We start from the raw sequence: 20,171 nt of genomic DNA on the forward strand, positions 1-20,171 counted from the left end.
GACCTCCTTTTTTTTATTGAACTTTTCTGTTCAGCAGCTTCTGAATTTTTGAGCTGCAGCTTCTCTCTGACTGGGTGGAACATCGGGAAGCTTTCTTCTTTTGGAAGTGGACATTTGGAGAAAATGGTATAAAGTAACCTCTGGATATTATTTTTGGCAGTCAAGAATCTTTTGTTATAGCTGCCCAGGTATCTGGGTGCAAGGACAAGTGTCCCCCAACTGCCTCCAGAGGCAAGCAGTCAGGCAGCCCTTCAGCAGTGCTGAAAAGGTCCATCTGGAAAGGAATCTCGTAAACTTTGATTTTGCGGTCCTCCCCTGCCTCGAAGATGGCGTCTTCCATTTGAACTCCCTCCTCTGTCTCTGAGGGAGTTGTCTCCATGTGAATTCTGGATAGATCCCTGGGATATACGGAAACACATTTTCTTGCCTCCTCTTTGATTCCTTGTAAAGGATCATTGAAGGGTAGAAAAGCAAATCCCTATGGCAGACAGAGTCTTTCTTTTCTGTTCACTGTGGGAAAATAAGAAGTTATGTACCTACCATAACGTTCCATGTTAGTTGTCTTCTCTCGCCTTCTTTCTTGCTCCGACTCAGCACTTGCTAAGCTCGAGAGCTAATTTTACCAGCTCGAGGCAACCCTATATCCCATGATGCAAGGCGTGACTACCCAGATCTCGTTTGGTAGCTATAGAAAACCCTGCCAGTAACCTTCTTCCCAAAAAGGAAGAAGAGGAACTAAATGTGGAAAGAAACAAAGCAAAGTAACCACTAGATACTAGTGACACTTCCTACTAGGGCCCATAGAAAGAATGTATCGTACCCAGAGAAGAGTACAACTTCAAGGTCTGTCCAGGCTACAGGGAAGGAGGGAGGGACGCAAGAAAGAAGGCGAGAGAAGACAACTAACATGGAATGTTATGGTAGGTACATAACTTCTTAATGTTAAATTGTCAAACTCGCCTTCATTCTTGCTGGATGGGACCGCGTCCCTAGCACCTCTATCCTGGGTGGCTCAATGGAACAGACTCTTGAGAACTGTGGAACCAAACCTAGCCCTGTCTCTGGAGGCCAAGTCCAATTTGTAATGAGAGACAAAGGTGTGAGGAGTGGCCCAAGTGGCTGCCGCACAAATGGTGTCAATAGGTAGCCTATCCTGAAATGCTGTAGAAGTGGCTAGGCGTCTGGTAGAATGTGCGTTTGGTTTCGAGGGCAGTTGCTTGCCCCTAAGGAGATAAACATGAGAAATGGTAGAAGACAGCCATCTGGATAAGGTCACCTTGGAGACCGGAAGACCCTTCCTGTTTTCTGCATAAGAAAGAAACAGTTGATCAGATTTTCTGAATTGTTTAGTTCTGTCCAAGTAATATCTGAGTTGGCGATGGACATCCAAACAGTGAAGTTTCTGTTCTGCTCTGTCAGAATAGTTAGGGAAAAAAATAGCAATTCAATAGATTGGTTAATATTCGTCTGGGAAGCAACCTTGGGCAAAAAAGATGGATTAGTTCTTAAAGATACTCTATCTTTGTGGAAAACCAAGTATGGGGGACGGACACAGAGAGCATGAAGTTCAGACACCCTCCTGGCTGAAGTAACAGCAACCAGAAAAATTGTCTTCCAGGAAAGAAATTTTAATGAGCATGTAGCAGCCGGTTCAAAGGGGGACAGAATCAAGGATGCCAGCATTAAATTCAGGTCCCATTGCGGAGGGGGATCTTTGATTGGAGGTTTCAGCAGAAAGATCCCTCTAAGAAAGGCTTTGCAAAGCTTGTGAGACATTATGTTATGATCCGCTAAGCCAACATGAAAATTTGAGATCGCTGCCAGCTGGACCTTAACTGTAGAGGAAGAAGAACCCGACTGAAAAATCTCAGCTAGGAAGTCCAAGACTGACTGCACTGGAGCAGTGAAGGGATCTATGTCCCTGGACTTTGCCCAGAAGGAAAAACGCTGCCATTTGCTAGCATAAATCCTTCTGGTAGAGGACTTTAGAGAAGCTACTATGATATCTCGCACGGGATTAGAAATCATAGGGAGCATGGCTAAGGAAGGAAGTGGAGCAACCAAGCAGTGAGGTTGAGAGAATGAATGGCCTGGTGCAGATGACCCGAATGGTGGATCAGATCATCTGGAATTGGATCCAGATGCCAAGGCTGAACCAAGAGATGACGATGTAGGGACAGAAACCAAATTTGTCGAGGCCAGTAAGGGGCAATGAGAATCATCTTGGCTCTCGACGGTAGCTTTCTGAATCACTTGAGGTATCGGCGGGAATGGAGGAAAGGCATAAAGAAGTCCCCGGGGCCAATCCTGGGTTAGAGCGTCTCTGGGGGGATGGCCTGGTAGTGGAAAGAGGGAGAAGAAGTCTGGGCATTTGCTGTTTTGGGGTGTAGCAAAAAGGTCGCAGCAAGGGACGCCCCACCTCTGAAAAATCTCGTCCACTACTGATTGTTTGAGAGACCACTCGTGTGGCATGATAATAGCTCTGCTCAGTCTGTCCGCTAAGAGGTTGGATTTCCCGGGGATATGCGTTGCTATCAGAAACCGATGAGAGGAGATTGCCCATTGCCAAAGTCTGAGAGCTTCTCGACACAGTGGATAGGACCTGGTCCCGCCCTGTTTGTTGATATACCACACTACGGACATGTTGTCCGTCTGAACTGCAATAGTTCCTAAAGGAAGAAAGTCGCTGAGGGCTTGCAACGTTAAAAGCACTGCTCTCATCTCTAGGACATTTATGTCCAGATGGTATTCTATGGGTTGCCAAGTCCCATGGACCATCCTGCCCTGATAATGCCCCCCCACCCGATCAGAGAGGCATCCGAAGTGACTGTGGCAACCGGGATTGGGGGAACAAACAGTCGGCCCTGATGGAGTTGAGGAGAAGACATCCACCAGGTTAGGTGACTCTTGCACGATTGCGTCACGAAGATCTTGTGGCGCATGGGAAGCTGCTGGAAGGACCACTGGGTGAACAACATCCACTGCAGAAGACGCATGTGGAAGCTTGCTAAAGGAAGCAGTACGATGGCCGCAGCCATAAGACCTAGCACCTTCAGGACAAATCTGGCCCTGATCTTTTTGCTGAGTAGTATGATCCGAACATACTTTTGGATGTCCAGAATTCTTTGGTTTGTGAGTCTTGCTGACATCCCGACAGTGTCTAATTCTGCGCCTATAAAGGTAATAGATTGGCAAGGAGACAATGAAGACTTTTCGAAGTTTATAGAAATCCCCAATTGGTTGCAGGTGTGAAGAGTGTAGTCTCTGGCCTTGAGAAGTTGATGCCTGGTGGTGGCAGAGAGGAGCCAGTCGTCTAGATACGGAAACACCTGGAATCCTTGACGTCTCAGGTGAGCCGTGACCACTGCCATACATTTGGTAAACACTCTGGGGGCTGTAGTGAGACCAAAGGGCAGGGCTTTGAATTGAAAATGACTGGTCCCCAGCCGAAAGCGGAGAAACCTTCTGGAGCGCCTGTGAATTTTTATGTGATAGTACGCATTCTGAAGGTCTATTGAGCACATCCAGTTGTCCTTGCCCAAAAGGGTAGAATGGACTGAAGTGTGACCATCCGAACCTTGCCTTTTTGACAAACATGTTTAGTTTGCTGAGGTCTAAAATTGGCCTCCAATCTCCCGTCTTTTTGGGAACCAAAAAGAATCTTGAGTAGATTCCGGATCCTACTTGGTCTGCTGGCACTAGTTGGATGGCTCTTTTTGCTAGGAGCTTTGATACCTCCAGCTTTGCCAACTCCCCTAGACCGGGTGAAACGTCCGGGAGGGATTGATGAGGAACAGGATATCTCACGAAAGGGATATTGTAACCCTCGAATATGATCGACTGTACCCATTTGTCTTGAGAAAGGGAACGCCAGGCTGTTGGGTACAGCGACAATCTTCCCCCGACTGCCTCCAAGGGTGGACAGTCGGGCAACACCTCAGGGGTGCTGGAAGGGTTTGTCAGAGAGGCTCTCTGCTACCCTGATTCTGCGGATCCCCTCTGCCCCTAGGGCGGTGTCTATTGTTATTACCCCCTCTGCCTCTGGGGGTAAACTGACCACGTGCGTCCGGCGTGACTCCCTGAGATTTACAGAACCACATTTTCCCTCCCTTCTGACCTTTGGGATAGGGTCTTGAAGGGGTGGAGAAATGGACTCCTATGGCAGAAAGAGTCTTGCCGTCTTGCTCACACCTGGTCAATGTGTCCTTCACCTGAGGCCCGAACAAAGCCGAACCATCGAAGGGAGTATTAGTGAAGGACGCCTTAAAGGGGTCTGCGAAATTACAAAGCCGCATCTAGGACTGACGCCTAAGTGCCACTCCTGTGCCTGCAGCTCTACTCGCCCCATCGGCTGCATAAGAAATGAGCCGCATGGAGGAGTTAGTTATAGAATTTAGGATTCCGAGCTGTGAGGCAATCTTTTCTTGAGCCCCAGCAGCTGACGGATCCTGAACTACCTCACCTAGTTCCTTGAGAATGTCTCTCTGAAGCCGGGTAAAGTGACAGAGATAGTTCAGCGAGCGCATAGCGAAGGTCTCTGAAGAAAACATCCACTTACCGTACCTATCCATGGTCCTAGAGTCCTTGTTAGGAGGATGGACAGGTACAGAAGGATCGGCAAGTTCCTTCTTGGTGGCAGCCGCCACCACTATGGCATCAACAGGGACACCTTTGGTGAGAAACTGTTTGTCTGCGGGGGCCGTGATGAATTTAGAAGACCTCCTGGGGACTGGTTCCACAGAATCCGGGGCCATCCACGCCTTTCGAGCCACCACTTCCATGAGCAGGTCGAAAGGTGGAGACACCCAGGAGGTGGAGGGTCGAGATCCAAAAGCCTCCAGGTATACAGACTCATCCTCGGAGGGGTTAACGGAAGGCCAGTTCCCCCTCTGCTTAAGGAGTTCCAGGATGTCTGAAAAGGAGACATCCTCAGAGGGGGACCGTGGGGAATCCTCCGACTCATCTAAGTCGGTATCTGATGTCGTAGACTCGGGGGAGTCTGTGTGCTTCCTCTTGCACGTCCTCTTACGCGGGGGCTCTCCCGAAGGATCAGGAGAAACCTCAGAAGAGGAAGTTCTTCCCAATGGGGAAACCTGGGGCGATGGATCTCTGGGTCCGGGAGCAAGAGAATGGGAAGAGACATCGACAGGCACCGAAGAGGGAGGAGCTAATGGAAATGACCGTTGACTCAGCTCAGGGGCTAGAACACTCCTCATCACCTCAAAGGCTCCCATTCCAGGGAGGCCAGAAGACTCCCACTCCAAAGAAACAGGAATCCCCGGTCCCGCCGAAAGAGAAGGCTCTGAGGCTGATGTCGGTGCCGAGCTCACCAATGCCGAAGCTCCAAGAGGGAGAGCGGGGTCGGACAAGGGTCCAATGCTACTCGCCCTCTCGGAGCCGACAAGGGAGATTCGACGACCGGATCCCTCCAAGAAAGGTCTCATGGAGGAAATCGGAGTCGAAGACGATGGAGCCGACAGGGGAGGTATCGGCTCCGGCGCACCCACGGTCAACGTTCTGAGAAGCTCCAGCTCCGAACTCTGAAGAAGAGTCAGAGGAGGAATTTCAGGGGGATAAGGGATAGCAGTCATCTGCTGAGATGGGCTATGGAGCATCTGGGCCAGTGCCTGTGACTTCAGCAGTCAAAGCAGAGGAGATCCCGGAGCCGAGCGAATCGACTCCAGGGAAGGGGACCGAGATCTCTTCTTGGAAGGAGCCATCGGAGCCGAAGACCCTCCGGTTCCAGTTGGAGCCGACAGCTTATCGGCACCAGTCCTGGTCAAAGATACGTCGGCTCTGGCCGGAGCCGACATTGACATCGGTGCAAGTGTATCGGAGCCAGCCGGCACCGATACCACCACCTCAGAGATAGAAAGATCGGCTCCAGCCGGAGCCGATCTCGACTCCGAAGGAGTCGGAGCCACCGTCGAAGGCTTAGGAGCAACAGCCTGGGCTTTAGGTGGCTTAGAGGGCTTTCCCGACCCAGTCTTGGTCGGAGAGTCCTCTGGCTTCAACAAGCCACGTAGGATTAATTTGTTCCTATGTTCCTGCAGGACTCTCTGGCTGAAGGAGTGACAAATAGCACAGGAGTCCTGCAGGTGTAGAGGCCCCAGGCAGTACACACAAGAAGTGTGACCGTCTGTCAGAGACATTTTCTGACAGCACGAGTCACACTTCTTGAAGCCTGAGACCTTTACTTCTTTGGACATGGTATGCCAAACACAAAAAACACACACACACACACACCAGTCACACAGTTAGCTAATAAGGGGGGAAAACTGATTAACACACCCACCCTTCCTGACAGAAAAATAATGGAAAGGAGGCTTAAGGCCTGAAAGGAGGAAAAACTATCGCTAATACAATAGAAAGGTAATATAGGGCAAGATAGATAGGTACTAGTTAACACTAACTCTTAAGAAAAAGAAATAAGGAAAATGGAAATTTTTCTGACTGACTTTAGTATAAAAATACTAAAACTCTACCTGAGCTGGTAAAAGGAGACCTCTTTGCGAAGCGGCAAACGAGATTTGGGTAGTCACGCCTTGCATCATGGGATATAGGGTTGCCTCGAGCTGGTAAAATTAGCTCTCGAGCTTAGCAAGTGCCGAGTCGGAGCCGAGGATCGGCTCCAAACCCAGCAAGAATGAAGGCGAGTTTGACAACTTAACATTGTTTCTTTCACAGAACACTCAAGCAAGAATTTTCCATCAAAAGAAGCATTGATTGAAGATGACTTGAAAAGCTCCGTAAAATTGCATAACCGCATCCAGGCATGTCTTCTTATGGCAATGCTTGAACCAGCAGCCCATGAGCTGCATTCTGCAGCATAAAACATCAACTTCATGGACGTACTGGAAACAGATAAAAGAGTGGCCAGCTGCGAGGATGACCTTTTATAATCCTCTGCAGACATGGACTCCAAGAAAGAGTTTGTGAGTTACTTGATCAAATCCCTCTGAAGTTTCAGTGTGTGCAAAATAGTTTGGGGACCTCAAGGCAAAGGTTGCTGAAGCAAACCCATGCTTTCCAAACTTGTCCAATACCCTGGACTCTCTGTTAGGAGGGTGGACACAGGAGCTCTGTTCTGCCAGCTCCTTCTTGGTGGCTGTCACCATAGCCATTGTGTCAACAGGGACTCCTTTGCTCCAATGGGGCTTATCTTTTGGAGGAGCTAAAGCTTTATCTGTGTGGCGTGGGACTGGTTCAACAGATTCCAGTCCCTTCCATGCCTGGCAAGAGACAAGGATAATAAGCTCATTGGCCAGGGGAGTCACCCAAGAAGTAAATGGGCCAACACCAAAAGCCTCCAGAAATACTGACTCTTCAAGGGAAGGATTATCTGAGGACCAAACACCTTTCTACTTAAGGATCTTCAAAAAATCTCCAAATGAGATGTCATCAGGTGGAGATCTGGGGATACCTTCCCCTTTATTGAAGTCAGTATCTTCAGTGAGAGGCTCCAAGGGGAAATCTATGTGCCTCTTTTTAGACTGGGGAGGTGTCCAATGACAGAAGTAGTTCCTCTATGGGATCTGCTTGGATGCTAGTTGGTACTGGCTGTTCATCCTATGGAATAGGTCTGATGGGATCAGGGCTCGGAACCATAGTGGAAAGATTTAAGATCCAAAGATATATTAGAAACTGGATCTCTTGAATGAGAAAACACTCTCTCCACAACCCTGAAAGCCAATGGACCAGAAGAAGCCATGACTGGCCGCACCCAAGCAAAGACGTCCAAAGCAGGCAAACCATGACTTTGTCTGTATCTGTGCCTTGAGGAGGAGCCAGACCCAAGCTATCTAGCATCGAGGCCCTGAGGAGCAAGGATGTATATGACATTGCTGGAGCTGATCCAGGCTCCACAGATCCGATGCTTTGGATACGAGACTCATCCTAATCCGAGGGAATAGGAGTAGAAATGGTCAGGGAAACCATCAGGGATAAAGATGTAATTCTCTTTGGCTTCAACACTGGTACTCTCAGAATGCTCAGATCCAAGGGCTTCGAAACCGAAGGGCAGAGCAGAGAAGGAGCTACAACTGTATGGGAGGTGGCAGGATGGCTCACGGATCCAGTGGGAGATGATGCCAGTACATCACCCATCTGGATCTATGATCTGAGGAACCTTATCATCCTACCCACTTCAGCTTCAGAAAGAATCCTGGAGGACCTGAAAGATGAGGTAGTAGAAAGAGGTCTGGAGTGTTTCCTTGGAGTTTTCATGAGGTCAGAATGGAGCCAAGGAGAAACAAGGTTGATAACAAACCAGGGTAAGCGACTTATTGGCATATAAGGAGTACCAGGAACTCTGATCCAAACAGTTTTGGATCCATAGGTTGAGCAGTTGGACTGCCTGAAATAACTGTAAGATCAATTAGGATCTGAAGTTTTTCTCTTCAGTATTATTTGTGGAGTCTCCGAGGATGACAAAGTCATCGGAGATTTAAGTGAAGACTTGTTTCCTATGCTCCGATTGAGCCTTTGATGATTTGCTGGGTGTTGGAACCCTGGAGGAGGAGGAAGGAGAAGGTAATAACCCTTTCAGGACTAACTTATTCCTCCTTTCTACAATAGCCCTCAAGTTAAACATGTCACAATTTGTACCCAGACGTGCTGCTCCTAGACAATAACCACACTCCCTGCAGGCATCCGAAATTTTGTGACCACAGGAAGTGCATTTTTTTTACAGAGCTAGGATGGTGCAGCAGTTACCATTGTTGCCTTACAGCAAGAGGTTCTCCGGTTCGATTCTCGGCTGGAGCACCTTTTGTGCAGAGTCTGCATTTCCTCCCTGCGGTCGAGTGAACTTTAAAAGTGTGTGTGTGTGTGTGTGTGTGTGTGTGTGTGTGTGTGTGTGTGTGTGTGTGTGTGTGTGCGTGTGTGTGTGTGTGTGTGTGTGTGTGTGTGTGTGTGTGTGTGTGTGTGTGTGTGTGTGTGTGTGTGTGTGTGTGTGTGTGTGTGTGTGTGTGCCTTCTCTGAAGGCTGGATGCTGGGCTGGCAACTTAACACTGTAAAAATCCACTGCCAATCAAGAGCGGACCGGTGATCTGATGTGGCGACCCCTAACTAGGAAAAGCTGAAAGAAGGAAGTGCATTTTTAAACCCTTTAGGCTTCTCATCTGTAGTACATGAACAATAACTGAAAGTACAGAAGTTAAGAAATATATGTATGTTTTGTTTTAGTTTATTTTTTAAAGGACTACAGTGTAGGACTACTGACAATAGTAGTAAAGAATACTCTATCAAAACTGAGTAAGCCTCAAAAGAAACAGAAAAAGGATAGATAAGAAAAATGTACCAACAATGGTACATATCAAATTACCTTACTGAGGTTGAGTGGACTAATGATAAGAAAACCCAAAAACTAAGATGGAGGAACTATATAACATAGTAATTAAGTAGAACAAATGATATTTTTCTAAGAAAATACACTTACTACACCCAAAAAGTCTTGAAATATGCTCAGAGAGAGAATTCATGTCTGTGTGAGATGGCAGCAAACAAAATCTGGGATAATGGGGATGGAGTAAGGCATTATGGGTAGAGGGAGGAGCTTGAGAGTTGGATCTGAAGTCTGAAGAATGTGGCTGAGTTGGATCAGAGGTCAGATCCATAATGCCACATGTTGAGGAAGAATGAAAAGAACAACATCAGAGCCAATGATTTCACCACCAACCTCTGGAACTTAGAGCAGACCTCCTTGTTAGGGGACACAGTGACACCATGTTAAGAATAATCTTAGGACGGATTAAAGCCCTAAAAGAAAACAATGACCCAATTCAATGTGACCCTCCAGAAAGGCTCCCAGACAGGACAACAACCTTGCAGAGACCTCAGCGAGAAGGACAGAAAACAAATGATGGCCTTGACTTTCATTAAGACTATAAGGAAATCAGGAAAGTGATCACTGTCAACTGGGGAATTATAACAGATAATAAGCAAGTGGAAAAAATCCTGGGGCCCAGCCCTATTTTTGTTCTCAAAAAAAGCCAAAATTGTGATGGACTGGCCAGAAAGCAAAGGCAAATCTGATATCACCAACAGGGGTACCAGGGGTTGTGGGCCTCCTAACTGCAGCTTCTGCCAATATCTCTGCAAAATGAACCATTCTGATTGCTCTGTGCTAAACAAAAGAATGTGGAGCACCTCAAGCGGTGGTTGTAATGCTGCGTTTATGATACAGAGAGCCCAGTGTAATACCTGCAATGCCTTTTATGTGGAGCAGTCAATCAATAAATTCAAAAGAAGAACTGCACATCACCTCCTGACATAAGACATAAAATACTTACAATTCCATTAGCAAAACAGTCGTAGACTTCCCAGAACATAATGGCTTCAAGTTCCACATTCTGGACAACTCAGAGATGGGCCTATTGGAAAGCAACAAAATACTGTGCTTGAAAAAATGGAGCTAAAATGACACATAAAGCCTTCTACTAACTTTGCTGCCAGGTTAGGGTCATTTAAGTATGGACTTTGTTTGTGTCTTTCGGCATTTTCCCGGTTAGGGGTCACCACAGCGGAACTCCGGTCCGCTAATGACTGGTAGTGGATTTTTACGTACCGAGTTACCAGCCCTCAACGAAGGCATGCCCCATTCATGTATGACTCCACACAGAAGACACTCTAGCTGAGAATCGTACGGGACAACGTCTTGCTATGAGGCAACAATGCTACCGCAGCATCACCACCGCAGTACTGTTTAAAACCTCCTACCTAACATTACTAAGGACTCTGGTGACAATTCTGCTTCATGGACTGTTTTTACTTCCCATGCCTATCCATTCATGGACTTTATATGCAAAATTTCCATTACCTTTTTGCTCAGTATTTCTATGGGTTATTGCATTCCTGATTTAACTTATGGTCCATCTATAATTACTGAATTATCTGAATCAACTCATTTCTGATTCAAAACATTTTAAAGTTATTTCACTTTTCTCTTACAAGGAACTCTGTGGAATACTGTTTTGTAAAAAATGTTGAAATGCACCCTCTCCTGTATACTGTAAGTTCAAACTCTTTTCAAAGAAATGGATGGAGAGGTTTGCTCTCAGGTTTAATTAATGGCCCCCATCACATCTCAACAAAAAGATCTAAAGGTGCTAATTATCCTATCTAACCTACCCACTTTCTGGAAAAGAGCCACCAAGATCTGTTTGTCTTTGTGCATGTCTGGGTTGGGATCCTCTGCATCCCTGCATACTTTCAGCAGCACAGAAATGTTTCACTGCATGCAACACTTTGCAGATGAGCCACAGCAATGGAGCAACAATGCATAAAACTATGAAATGATAAACTAAGTGGGCACAGACACACACACACACTCACACACACGTCTACTTTTACTTTTGGAAGTTTAAAAAAAAATGAATAAAAGTAGTAAAGTTCACAAAGCACCAAAAGTTCAGTTCAACAGAATCAGAATTAGTAGTACCAGGATTGAATGAGTTAGCAGTTTTCTTTGAAATACATTCTTTACTGAAAACGTTTTAAAATACATACACTCCAGGCATTAGTCTCTTATCTACTCCATTAATGGTTCATAAGTCTGTCCGCATTTGATGAAGTAACTTACAAATGAAAACGTAGTAGATAGGAGACGTTAACTGGAGTGTATGTGGTTTTTGTTCATTTTCAGTAAAGCTGTGTTTTCAAAGAAAACTGCAGGTATTCGATACTTGGTGGTACCTGTGGATTCAGGTTCAAAACTTTGAGTTTGTTATAGTCAAGACCATAAGATCAAAGTTCTGAAACTTCAAAAAAAAAAAAAAAAAAAAAAAAAATTTTTTTTTTTAATGTTTTTGCATCCCTGCTAATTAAATATACCAACTCCGAGATCGCACTACAGCGAGGAAAATGGCAAATTTCCCATTCTGCACTGTAAGGCAATCTCCATTTAAACAGTTTGAAGTTTCAAAACCTCAACCTTACAGTCTTGACAATAAGAAATTCTAAGTTTTGAAACTTCAAACTTTAAAAGTAGACCTACACACATATACATGCACCCAAATACTTATAATAAATATGCACTGTAGACATAAAACTGCAATGTACTTTTGGGATGGACCTGGGGAAGGGTGAAAGCATTTCCAAATGTCTACTTTCCTATCGGATTCTGTTCTTATTTGCCTTGTTCTACTTTTTTAAAGTTTTTGCTACTTTGAGATGTGTTAAGGTGGTGGTTTATCATTTCTGTTGTGTACTCTTTTTCAGAAGATACTCAACACTGTTAAAATGTAAAAGTATACAAGACTTTGCAAGGGTAACATGGAGACACCATGTACAACCACTTTCCATTTGCTATACAAATGGTGGCTTAATTTTTCCACCAACCTCTACTTAGGCAGATGTGGTACCTCCCTGTAGAAGGATCCTATTTAAGCAGCTCAGTTGTTAATTTGGAATCATACAAGAATGTTAGTCCATCATTGAAAAAAGATCTTCTTAAATCCTAAGCTGGACTGTTTTTTCCATCAGGAAAGAAGACTATTTACAGCAGCAGCCAGGAGTCAACATTCTGACAAGTGTCTGTTTCATTGGTACTAGGTACCTCAGACAGAACTGGGAAGTACAGTGCAGAAGCTTAGAAGGACATGTTTTACACATCAGGCACCAGCATATGTATACTGGTATAGAGATACTACATGTCTTACTGACAGCAGTCCACTCAAAACCTGCCTAGCTATGCAGATAGTAGCTATATTTTGCCTCTTATACACCAAAAGATAAACTATTTTAGTAAATGTCTCTAAACAAATATAGCCACAATAGGCATAATGTGACCCCAATGTATTAGTTTTAATTCTTCTTGCAAACAAAATCAAGATATGTACAACAAATTACATGGCTAAGATAACTTTTTAAGACAACACACCACATATTTCTGTGACCATAAGATGTGGCTACAACATTACTTTCATATAAACCTCTGCAAGTGAACATGTTTCTGTTTCAAACACAACAAGCAAGGTTTGTAGAAGCAATTGCAGACACAGCAGTTTCTATTTAACTCTTACCGGGGAATGATCTGGAGACCAGGAAATGAAGAGCCATTCATAGCCTTGAGCGTTTAGGCTATCTAACCTGTACAAGATGTAACATGGCTGCTGTTCATCCAATAGTGGCAGCACAAAAGGATCGTAGTCTCTGTCCCAGCTCCTATTAGGTTCTCGATATGCCCCAAGCTCTAGCTGCTCTGTAAAGAAAGAAAAATGTTGTTTTTATAAATTCAGTCCATGTTTATTAGTGCATTACCAATACCTTTAAAATATGAATGCCTTATGCTTGTTAGAATATTTAAAAACATAGTTCATCTGAGTTCACATCAGATATTCCAATGGAAATGTTTTATCCATAAACACAGTATAAGGACTGCTGTGATATAAATAGTACAAGTTATTAGTAATAAAAATGTGTGTGCATGACTACACCCTTGTTCAAGTTACAGTATATCAGAACCCATAGCTCTTTTGTGTATTGCAAAACCTGTTTATTTACTCTGTGCTATACCCTTCCAAAACAACAGCTGAAAATGCTCTACTTCACCAAGTCATTCAGTAAAATCAGCTGAGGAGCTAGATCTCTGAAAACATGCATGGGGGGAATGACCTGGAAAAACAGTGGGTGTGTGAGCACATTTTAATGCCCTGCTCTGATATCTGCTGTACACAACTCATCTTGCCATGTTCCTCATTTTATCATATCTGTCCCATGTGTCAAAGGTGGCATAAAAGTCAATTTGCGTTTTTATTTGTCATCACAGACTAGCTAGCTTAATAACTCATTCAGCCCAGTCTGAACGTTACAGCATTCTGTCAAAAGTGTAACAATCCTCATTACAGCTCAGCGTGGAAATTCTTAAAGCAGGCCTCTGGTACAGATCCTGAGATATTATATCAAAACAGAGCTCTGCAAGTCAATGTTCCTTTTCATGATTCAGTATTTGCAACATCAGCTTCTCTACAAAACTTCTATCATCTGGACAAGTTTGGACTAATTAACATGTAACCACTTGAAAGTCGAACAAAACCTCATATAATCCATCAGTTACTGCTGTTATTTATTTATTTTTTTGCTTATTCTTTCAACTGATTTTCTCCTTTATTTAAATGATATGAAGATGTAGCAAACCTTACAGCTCAGACCTTTTTTAAATATTAAAAGCCATTTCACGGTCCATATGATATGAGCCCTGAAATCTGCCTTAAATAATCATTATAGCTACCTTTTAATAATACCCATAAAATACCTACTTTACAAGATCCAAGAAAAGAGAATATTATTATGTTTTGTGCAATTTAGATTAATATCATCTGTCTCAAGCTATGGAAAAAGTGGCCTGACAAAGCCAGTTTACATGAGTAACAGCTTGATTTTGTACAAATCCTGGGCATGGCACGCTTCAAAGGCCAATATGATGTGTACAACTACTCAAAGTAATTCAGGACAAACAATAAGTAGAAGTTATTGAAGGTTTCAGTGTTAGAATGTCCTGACCACACGGGCACTAATTAAAACATGCACTGTATTACACCACCACAGGGATCTTATACAGTAGTTCAACCAAACCTGGCACAGAGTGATGGCAGATTACAAATTACCTCTGACATATGAAAACAAATGCACAATAGTGTGGATATGTTGCAAAAAACATACTCAAAATTCTGAATTGGGAACAGATGGAAACACTGCAACACAGAATTATACTGCAACAAACCAAAATGTTTGCTACAATGTCTTAACTCTGGCTGATAAAGCATCCACTCTAGGAAATACATTCTGTGATGAAAGCCAGGACGGAGCAAATCGTTAGAAATGGAAGGCAAAAAAAAAAAAAAACAAAAGTAACAGAAAGGACCAAGCAACAGAGGTGTAACCAAGCAATTATCATATATGGCATTGGGTAAACAGATTTAATTTTTGAAAGTAACCATAGTAAGCATTATGCCCATCTCAAGGGTAGCAAATGTTGTAGCCACTCTCTAGTGTAGAGGGATAAAGCTCTGACTGCTTCACAGATGATCTGAATTTGAATAGCAGTTCATGTGCAAGTAGGAGCTGGCAGGAAAGGATGGGAGTGAGCAGCTGTTGTCTGCACGCCTGTTTTATTGGGAGAGAGGTGACACCAGTACTAGGAGTCTACCCCGTGGTGCCTGGGTCTACTCAGCCTGTGCTGTCATGTGCAAGCACACACTGAACTGAGACTAATTCTCAATGGGCAGCTATAGTGTAGCATGGAAGAGTCACTGGGGGGGGTTATTCCTCTGCTGGTGGAGAGGGTAGTTTGCCCTGTAAGACCAACAAGGCTGGCCCCCAACCTATCAAGCAACTTTCACTGTGATTGGCTGAACTTTCAAGGGGGAATTCCTGCCCAGGAATACATTGGCCATAGGGCTCTCGCCTGCCTGGGAATCCCAGTCTCCCATGATCATGGAACAAATGGGCCAATTAGGTGCAGTTATATGAGCCATCAGGCTAAGTCCTGCTGGAGTGCAAAAAAAAAAGATGGGGTAAAAAAGGGCCGGTATCAAATGTCTTATCTTCAAAAGTGAATTACTGTTTTGTCAGTCTGCATTCAGAGAAAACCCCTTCATTAGAAAGATATACTTTTCCCCTTTGAATGCTTAACATAGTGGTGATATATAAATTTATAAAGCTCCAAACAGGCACAAATTCACCTATGGAAATAGGAAATACACCCCGGGGATCACTTCTGTGGCTCTGCTCGATAGTGGCACAGGAAAATAGCTTTCTTGGGTGACATAAGCCAGGGAACCTTGTTGGCTAGGCTTACTTAGGCCCTTGGGCCGATAGACTAGTACCTACCTATGAAATAAATGGGTAAATAATTTGCCTTTTTCTTGCCAGTTCAAAGATACATATGTACATCAGTAATTTAGGTAAAAAATTAATACTGAAGTTTTTTGCTACATCTTTAACTACATATTGAGGATATATTGCATGTATAATAGGTTCATAGGTTTGTAGGAGGTTACTAGGCTAACAGCCCTAGAGCCTTTACAAACCTAGCCATATTTATCACGAGATGCCCCAATTGTCGGTGGTTAGGTGAGTGAAGTTCACAGAGATAAGGTTCTATGACAGTTAGTACCGATTTCCTCTGTTCAGGAGGGACAAGGGCATCACCCCAGAAGTGAATCTGCAGTCACCCATCCATTGATTTAGGTTGTGTTTGAAGAGGGTCAGGGAGGGGCGCTGTTTCATGTGAACTGGAAGCTTGTTCCAGAGAAGTGGCAGTCTCTGGGAGATGCATCTATCTCTCCAGCATAACCTGTTAATGTCAGAGGCTAGGTTAAGTTCCCTGGAGGGAGTGACCCTCCTGCAGTTTGACTTATGAATGTGTAGCATTTCCATCAAGGCTGGGTCAGAGTCTGCCCTGTAAGCCAGGAACAGGTCATCCCCTTAGCAACATGAAGTAGACAGAATACAGTGACAGGACTTTCAGTCTTTTGCATAAGACTTGTTTTGAGTACCCTATAATTTCTTGGTGAGAAACTTCTGGGGTCTCTCCGGTTATTGCAGGTGTCTGGTGAGGTATAAGCAAAAGGGAGAAGTGCACTCAATTATTTCTCTGATGAGGTCTGGGTATAATGGAATTATAATATCCTTAGATCTAGATGCAATACCTTAGAAGGATTTCCTTACTACTGTGGATACAACAGGGTCAAAGTTCAGATTGCTATCAACCTGAGTTCCCAGATAATGTACCACTGGGTCTACCCTTAAAGGGTGCTGTCCATAAAATAATTAGCAGGGATATCAACCTTCCCAAAGGGAATAATAATGCATTTTTTTGCATTTAATCCGTGGCTTTGGCACCAATCACTTTTCTGTGTTAACCCTCTCTGCAGTATATTAACATCACTGGGGGGATCAGTGATTCCTCCCAATTTGTATTTGTCAGTGAACCTGGTCAGCCACAGGTCATCCAAGTTTTCCTGGACTTCTGAGAAATAAATTCTGAAGGGGTCCAGCACAGAACCCAGTGGTAAGCCACTGGTGACTGGTCTTTTGCTACAATTGAAGTCACCCACTTTGACAGTACGTGTCCTGTCAGTAAGCCAGTTTGATATCCATCTGGTAATGTAGAGTTAATTCCCAATTGGGAGAGTTTCTCTACAATATCCAAGTGGGGAACTGTGTCAAAAGTTACATTGTTTAAAGGGCAACCTGGGATGTTGTCTGGTCACACTGATGCCATGTTTTTGGCCTTGGACAATGCTGAGATGACCAGCTCTCTTGAGATGATAGGCTGAGGAATGGTGGCAGGTATACTTTTGGGGATGAGGGACAGGAGGGTGAAGTTTGCACCAAATCTGTCCTATAATAGCCATTTGTTAAGCAGGTAGGCCCACTGGTCAGACAATTCCTTTTCAGGGTGCCCCATGAGTAATGTCTGATTAAGTGACATACTTAAGGTCACAGAGTAGGCAAATGAGAGTCGAGGGAATCAAATCCTGCGCAGCAAGAACTGCAGCTCACACTCACAGCTTTAAACTTTGTACCACCTGCCACACAATGACATGCATCACAGGTAGCTACAGCAGACAATATTTATTTTATTTCATGCAGGAAAACTGGACCACTAGAGCCCGTTTTCAATCACAATCTTATGTAACAGAAAAAAATATTGATATTGCATACACACAAACAACAGAATGAGTATCAGTACTAGATAAACATTAAAACAAATTATAACGCAGTACTTAATGCTTAAGTTACAAACAGATATGCTCAAATAATGATGTCCTGTGGGGATAAAAGAATCACAGAAATTACTAGGTGATGCGGTCAGTGTATCTGCACCGATACAGTTCCTGCAGCTTCAATCATACTTCTCAACCTCTTGCAAGAAATTGAGACAAAGCCTTACAAATGAGGGGAGAAAGGGACATATTTTAAATACTGTTCTTATAAACTGGCCATGCTCTGATAGCTGCTACACAACTCCTCCTCTTGCCATGCTCCTCATTTTACCGTATCTGCCCCATGTGTCACAGGTGGCATAAAAGCCACTTTGTGTTTCTGTCATCACAGACTTGGCTAGCTTAACTTATTCAGCCCAGTATGAACTGTTACGGCATGCTGTCAAAAGTGCAGCAACCCTCATTACAGCTCAGTCTGACTTAGAAAGTTGCTAGAATAACAGGATTTGTGTTAGCATGCATTTTCTGAAAGGTATGAAATCTGAAACTCAAATGTATATCTTTATTTAGTAACTTCAATCCTCAGTGATTAGCCAGAAAAAAAATCACAAAATTGGGACATTCTGTGAAAATCTGAACAATTGAAAGGTACGGCTGCAATCTAAGTCAACAACTGAAGGAAGCTAATGGTGTAGCTGTGGAATTGGGCCAGGGAGCACATTCTAGATTGCATGTCACAAGCAGAACAAAGCTCTGTCAGTGAAACTGAGACAACAGCATCTGCATATATCGACCAAGTGCAATTGATAAAACAGATGTCGACAAACGAGCATTTAGAGCAAAGGTAGGGTACACACACACACTATACATACATAGATAAATGAAAACATAAATATATATATGGTTTACTATCAAAAGGTGGAAGAGAGAATCATCATAGATGGAAACTCGAAACCTGGATGCTCAAATTTCCATCTTGCTGAACATCTCCATGTTCGAAAGTTTGCATTGCATTCGCTAATATAAACTCGAAGCTGTACAGAGATCATGGTACAGTGCGGTGCGGGAAATTGATCCCTTTCCCCACTGTAGTGCGACCTTGGAGTTTGAATACATAGTTAGCTGGGGGGTGCAGGAGGGCTTGCTCCTCTGCAAAAACTTGATGTTAGATTTAGGAGTTTCCTTTACCTGAGCTCTTATACGGACATCACTTAATCTGTTTAACAATCTCAAATCTGCTGAATTCGCTCAGCTGATTTGCCACTGGGTCGTGTTATACATTTTGACTTTTTTTTTTCTTTTGGTGTGTCGAATGGAAAATATATTTCCGTTCGAAATTTTAATAGTAAAATCGAGAGAGAGGGAGATATCTACGCCTATATAGAGATTTTATATATATATATATATATATATATATATATATATATATATATATTCACTATACAATCTCAAAATACTGAAATGTCGAATTTCAGTATTTCGAGACTGAATAGTCAACAAACCACATACACGAAAACTCACAATCACGAATACTACAATCGCGACCATACATACACACACACACACACACACACACACACACACACACACACACACACACACACACACACACACACAAACCAGGACATAACAACAGTCAGGAAATCCTTCTATGTGGCACATCTCATCACTAAGGGCTTTTCATCCAGAAAAAAGGAGGTCATTGTCCCACTGTACTCATCCCTCATTAGACCCATTATAGAGTATAACGCCCCGTTTGGTATGTACCTTACAAGACATTTGCAACAGCTGAAAAGGCCACAGAAATACCAAAACCAAAAAAGTGGTGCAATAGTGCTCAGATAAAAAACTTGAAAACCCATGAAAGAGCACTAATGTTGTGAGTCCTCAGATAAAATTTATTGCATATAAGGTTTAGCGCGTTCGTCAGTACCAGTTGACTTCATCAGAACAATAAAAAATCAAACAGAATAAGTTTAAATACTACATACTTTACAGTGATTGTTCAATTATTGGGGGAAGGGAGAGCCAATGTATCATTAGTTCATGAATATCCAACTCAATTCATGAATATTAAGTACATGTTAGTTAAAGACAATGGTGTCAATAAACTCACCAGGGTAGCCTCTTTCAAGGAACATATCTTTCAAATATACAAATTCCTGGATTACAAAAAGAAAAGGCAGGACAGATTTGAATGGTTTACTATTTAATATTTTTTTTTAAATAAAAAAGTTTTTGTTTGGGATTGTTTAATATGCCTTTGCAATGATGAAAATTTTGATTAAATCTCTTTTTTTGTTGTAAAATGTATAATATAAATATATTAGAGCAAGTTTTTAGTGTTGTTTTTAACTAACATGTACTTAATATTCATGAATTGAGTTGGACATTCATGAACTAATGATACATTGTTCAATTATTGGGGAAGGGAGAACCAAACACTGTAAAGTATGTAGTATTTAAACTTATTCTGTCTGATTTTTTATTGTTCTGATG

The 20,171-nt window shown here is 43.2% G+C and overlaps 1 protein-coding gene across 3 annotated transcripts in view; it reads right to left on the bottom strand.

The window, feature by feature from the left end:
- LOC122807693 (twinfilin-2-like) overlaps positions 1 to 20,171 on the bottom strand; it is an 882,928-nt gene that overhangs the window by 599,640 nt on the left and 263,117 nt on the right. For all 3 annotated transcript variants that reach the window (XM_044078650.1, XM_044078652.1, XM_044078651.1), the window contains exon 2: positions 13,023 to 13,201. In XM_044078650.1, coding sequence (XP_043934585.1) covers positions 13,023 to 13,201 — 179 coding nt within the window. The remainder of the gene's footprint in view (positions 1 to 13,022; positions 13,202 to 20,171) is intronic.

The sequence above is a fragment of the Protopterus annectens genome, chromosome 7.part1 (genome assembly GCF_019279795.1).
Source record: "Protopterus annectens isolate FY-2018-M chromosome 7.part1, PAN1.0, whole genome shotgun sequence".
Classification (NCBI taxonomy): domain Eukaryota; kingdom Metazoa; phylum Chordata; order Ceratodontiformes; family Protopteridae; genus Protopterus; species Protopterus annectens.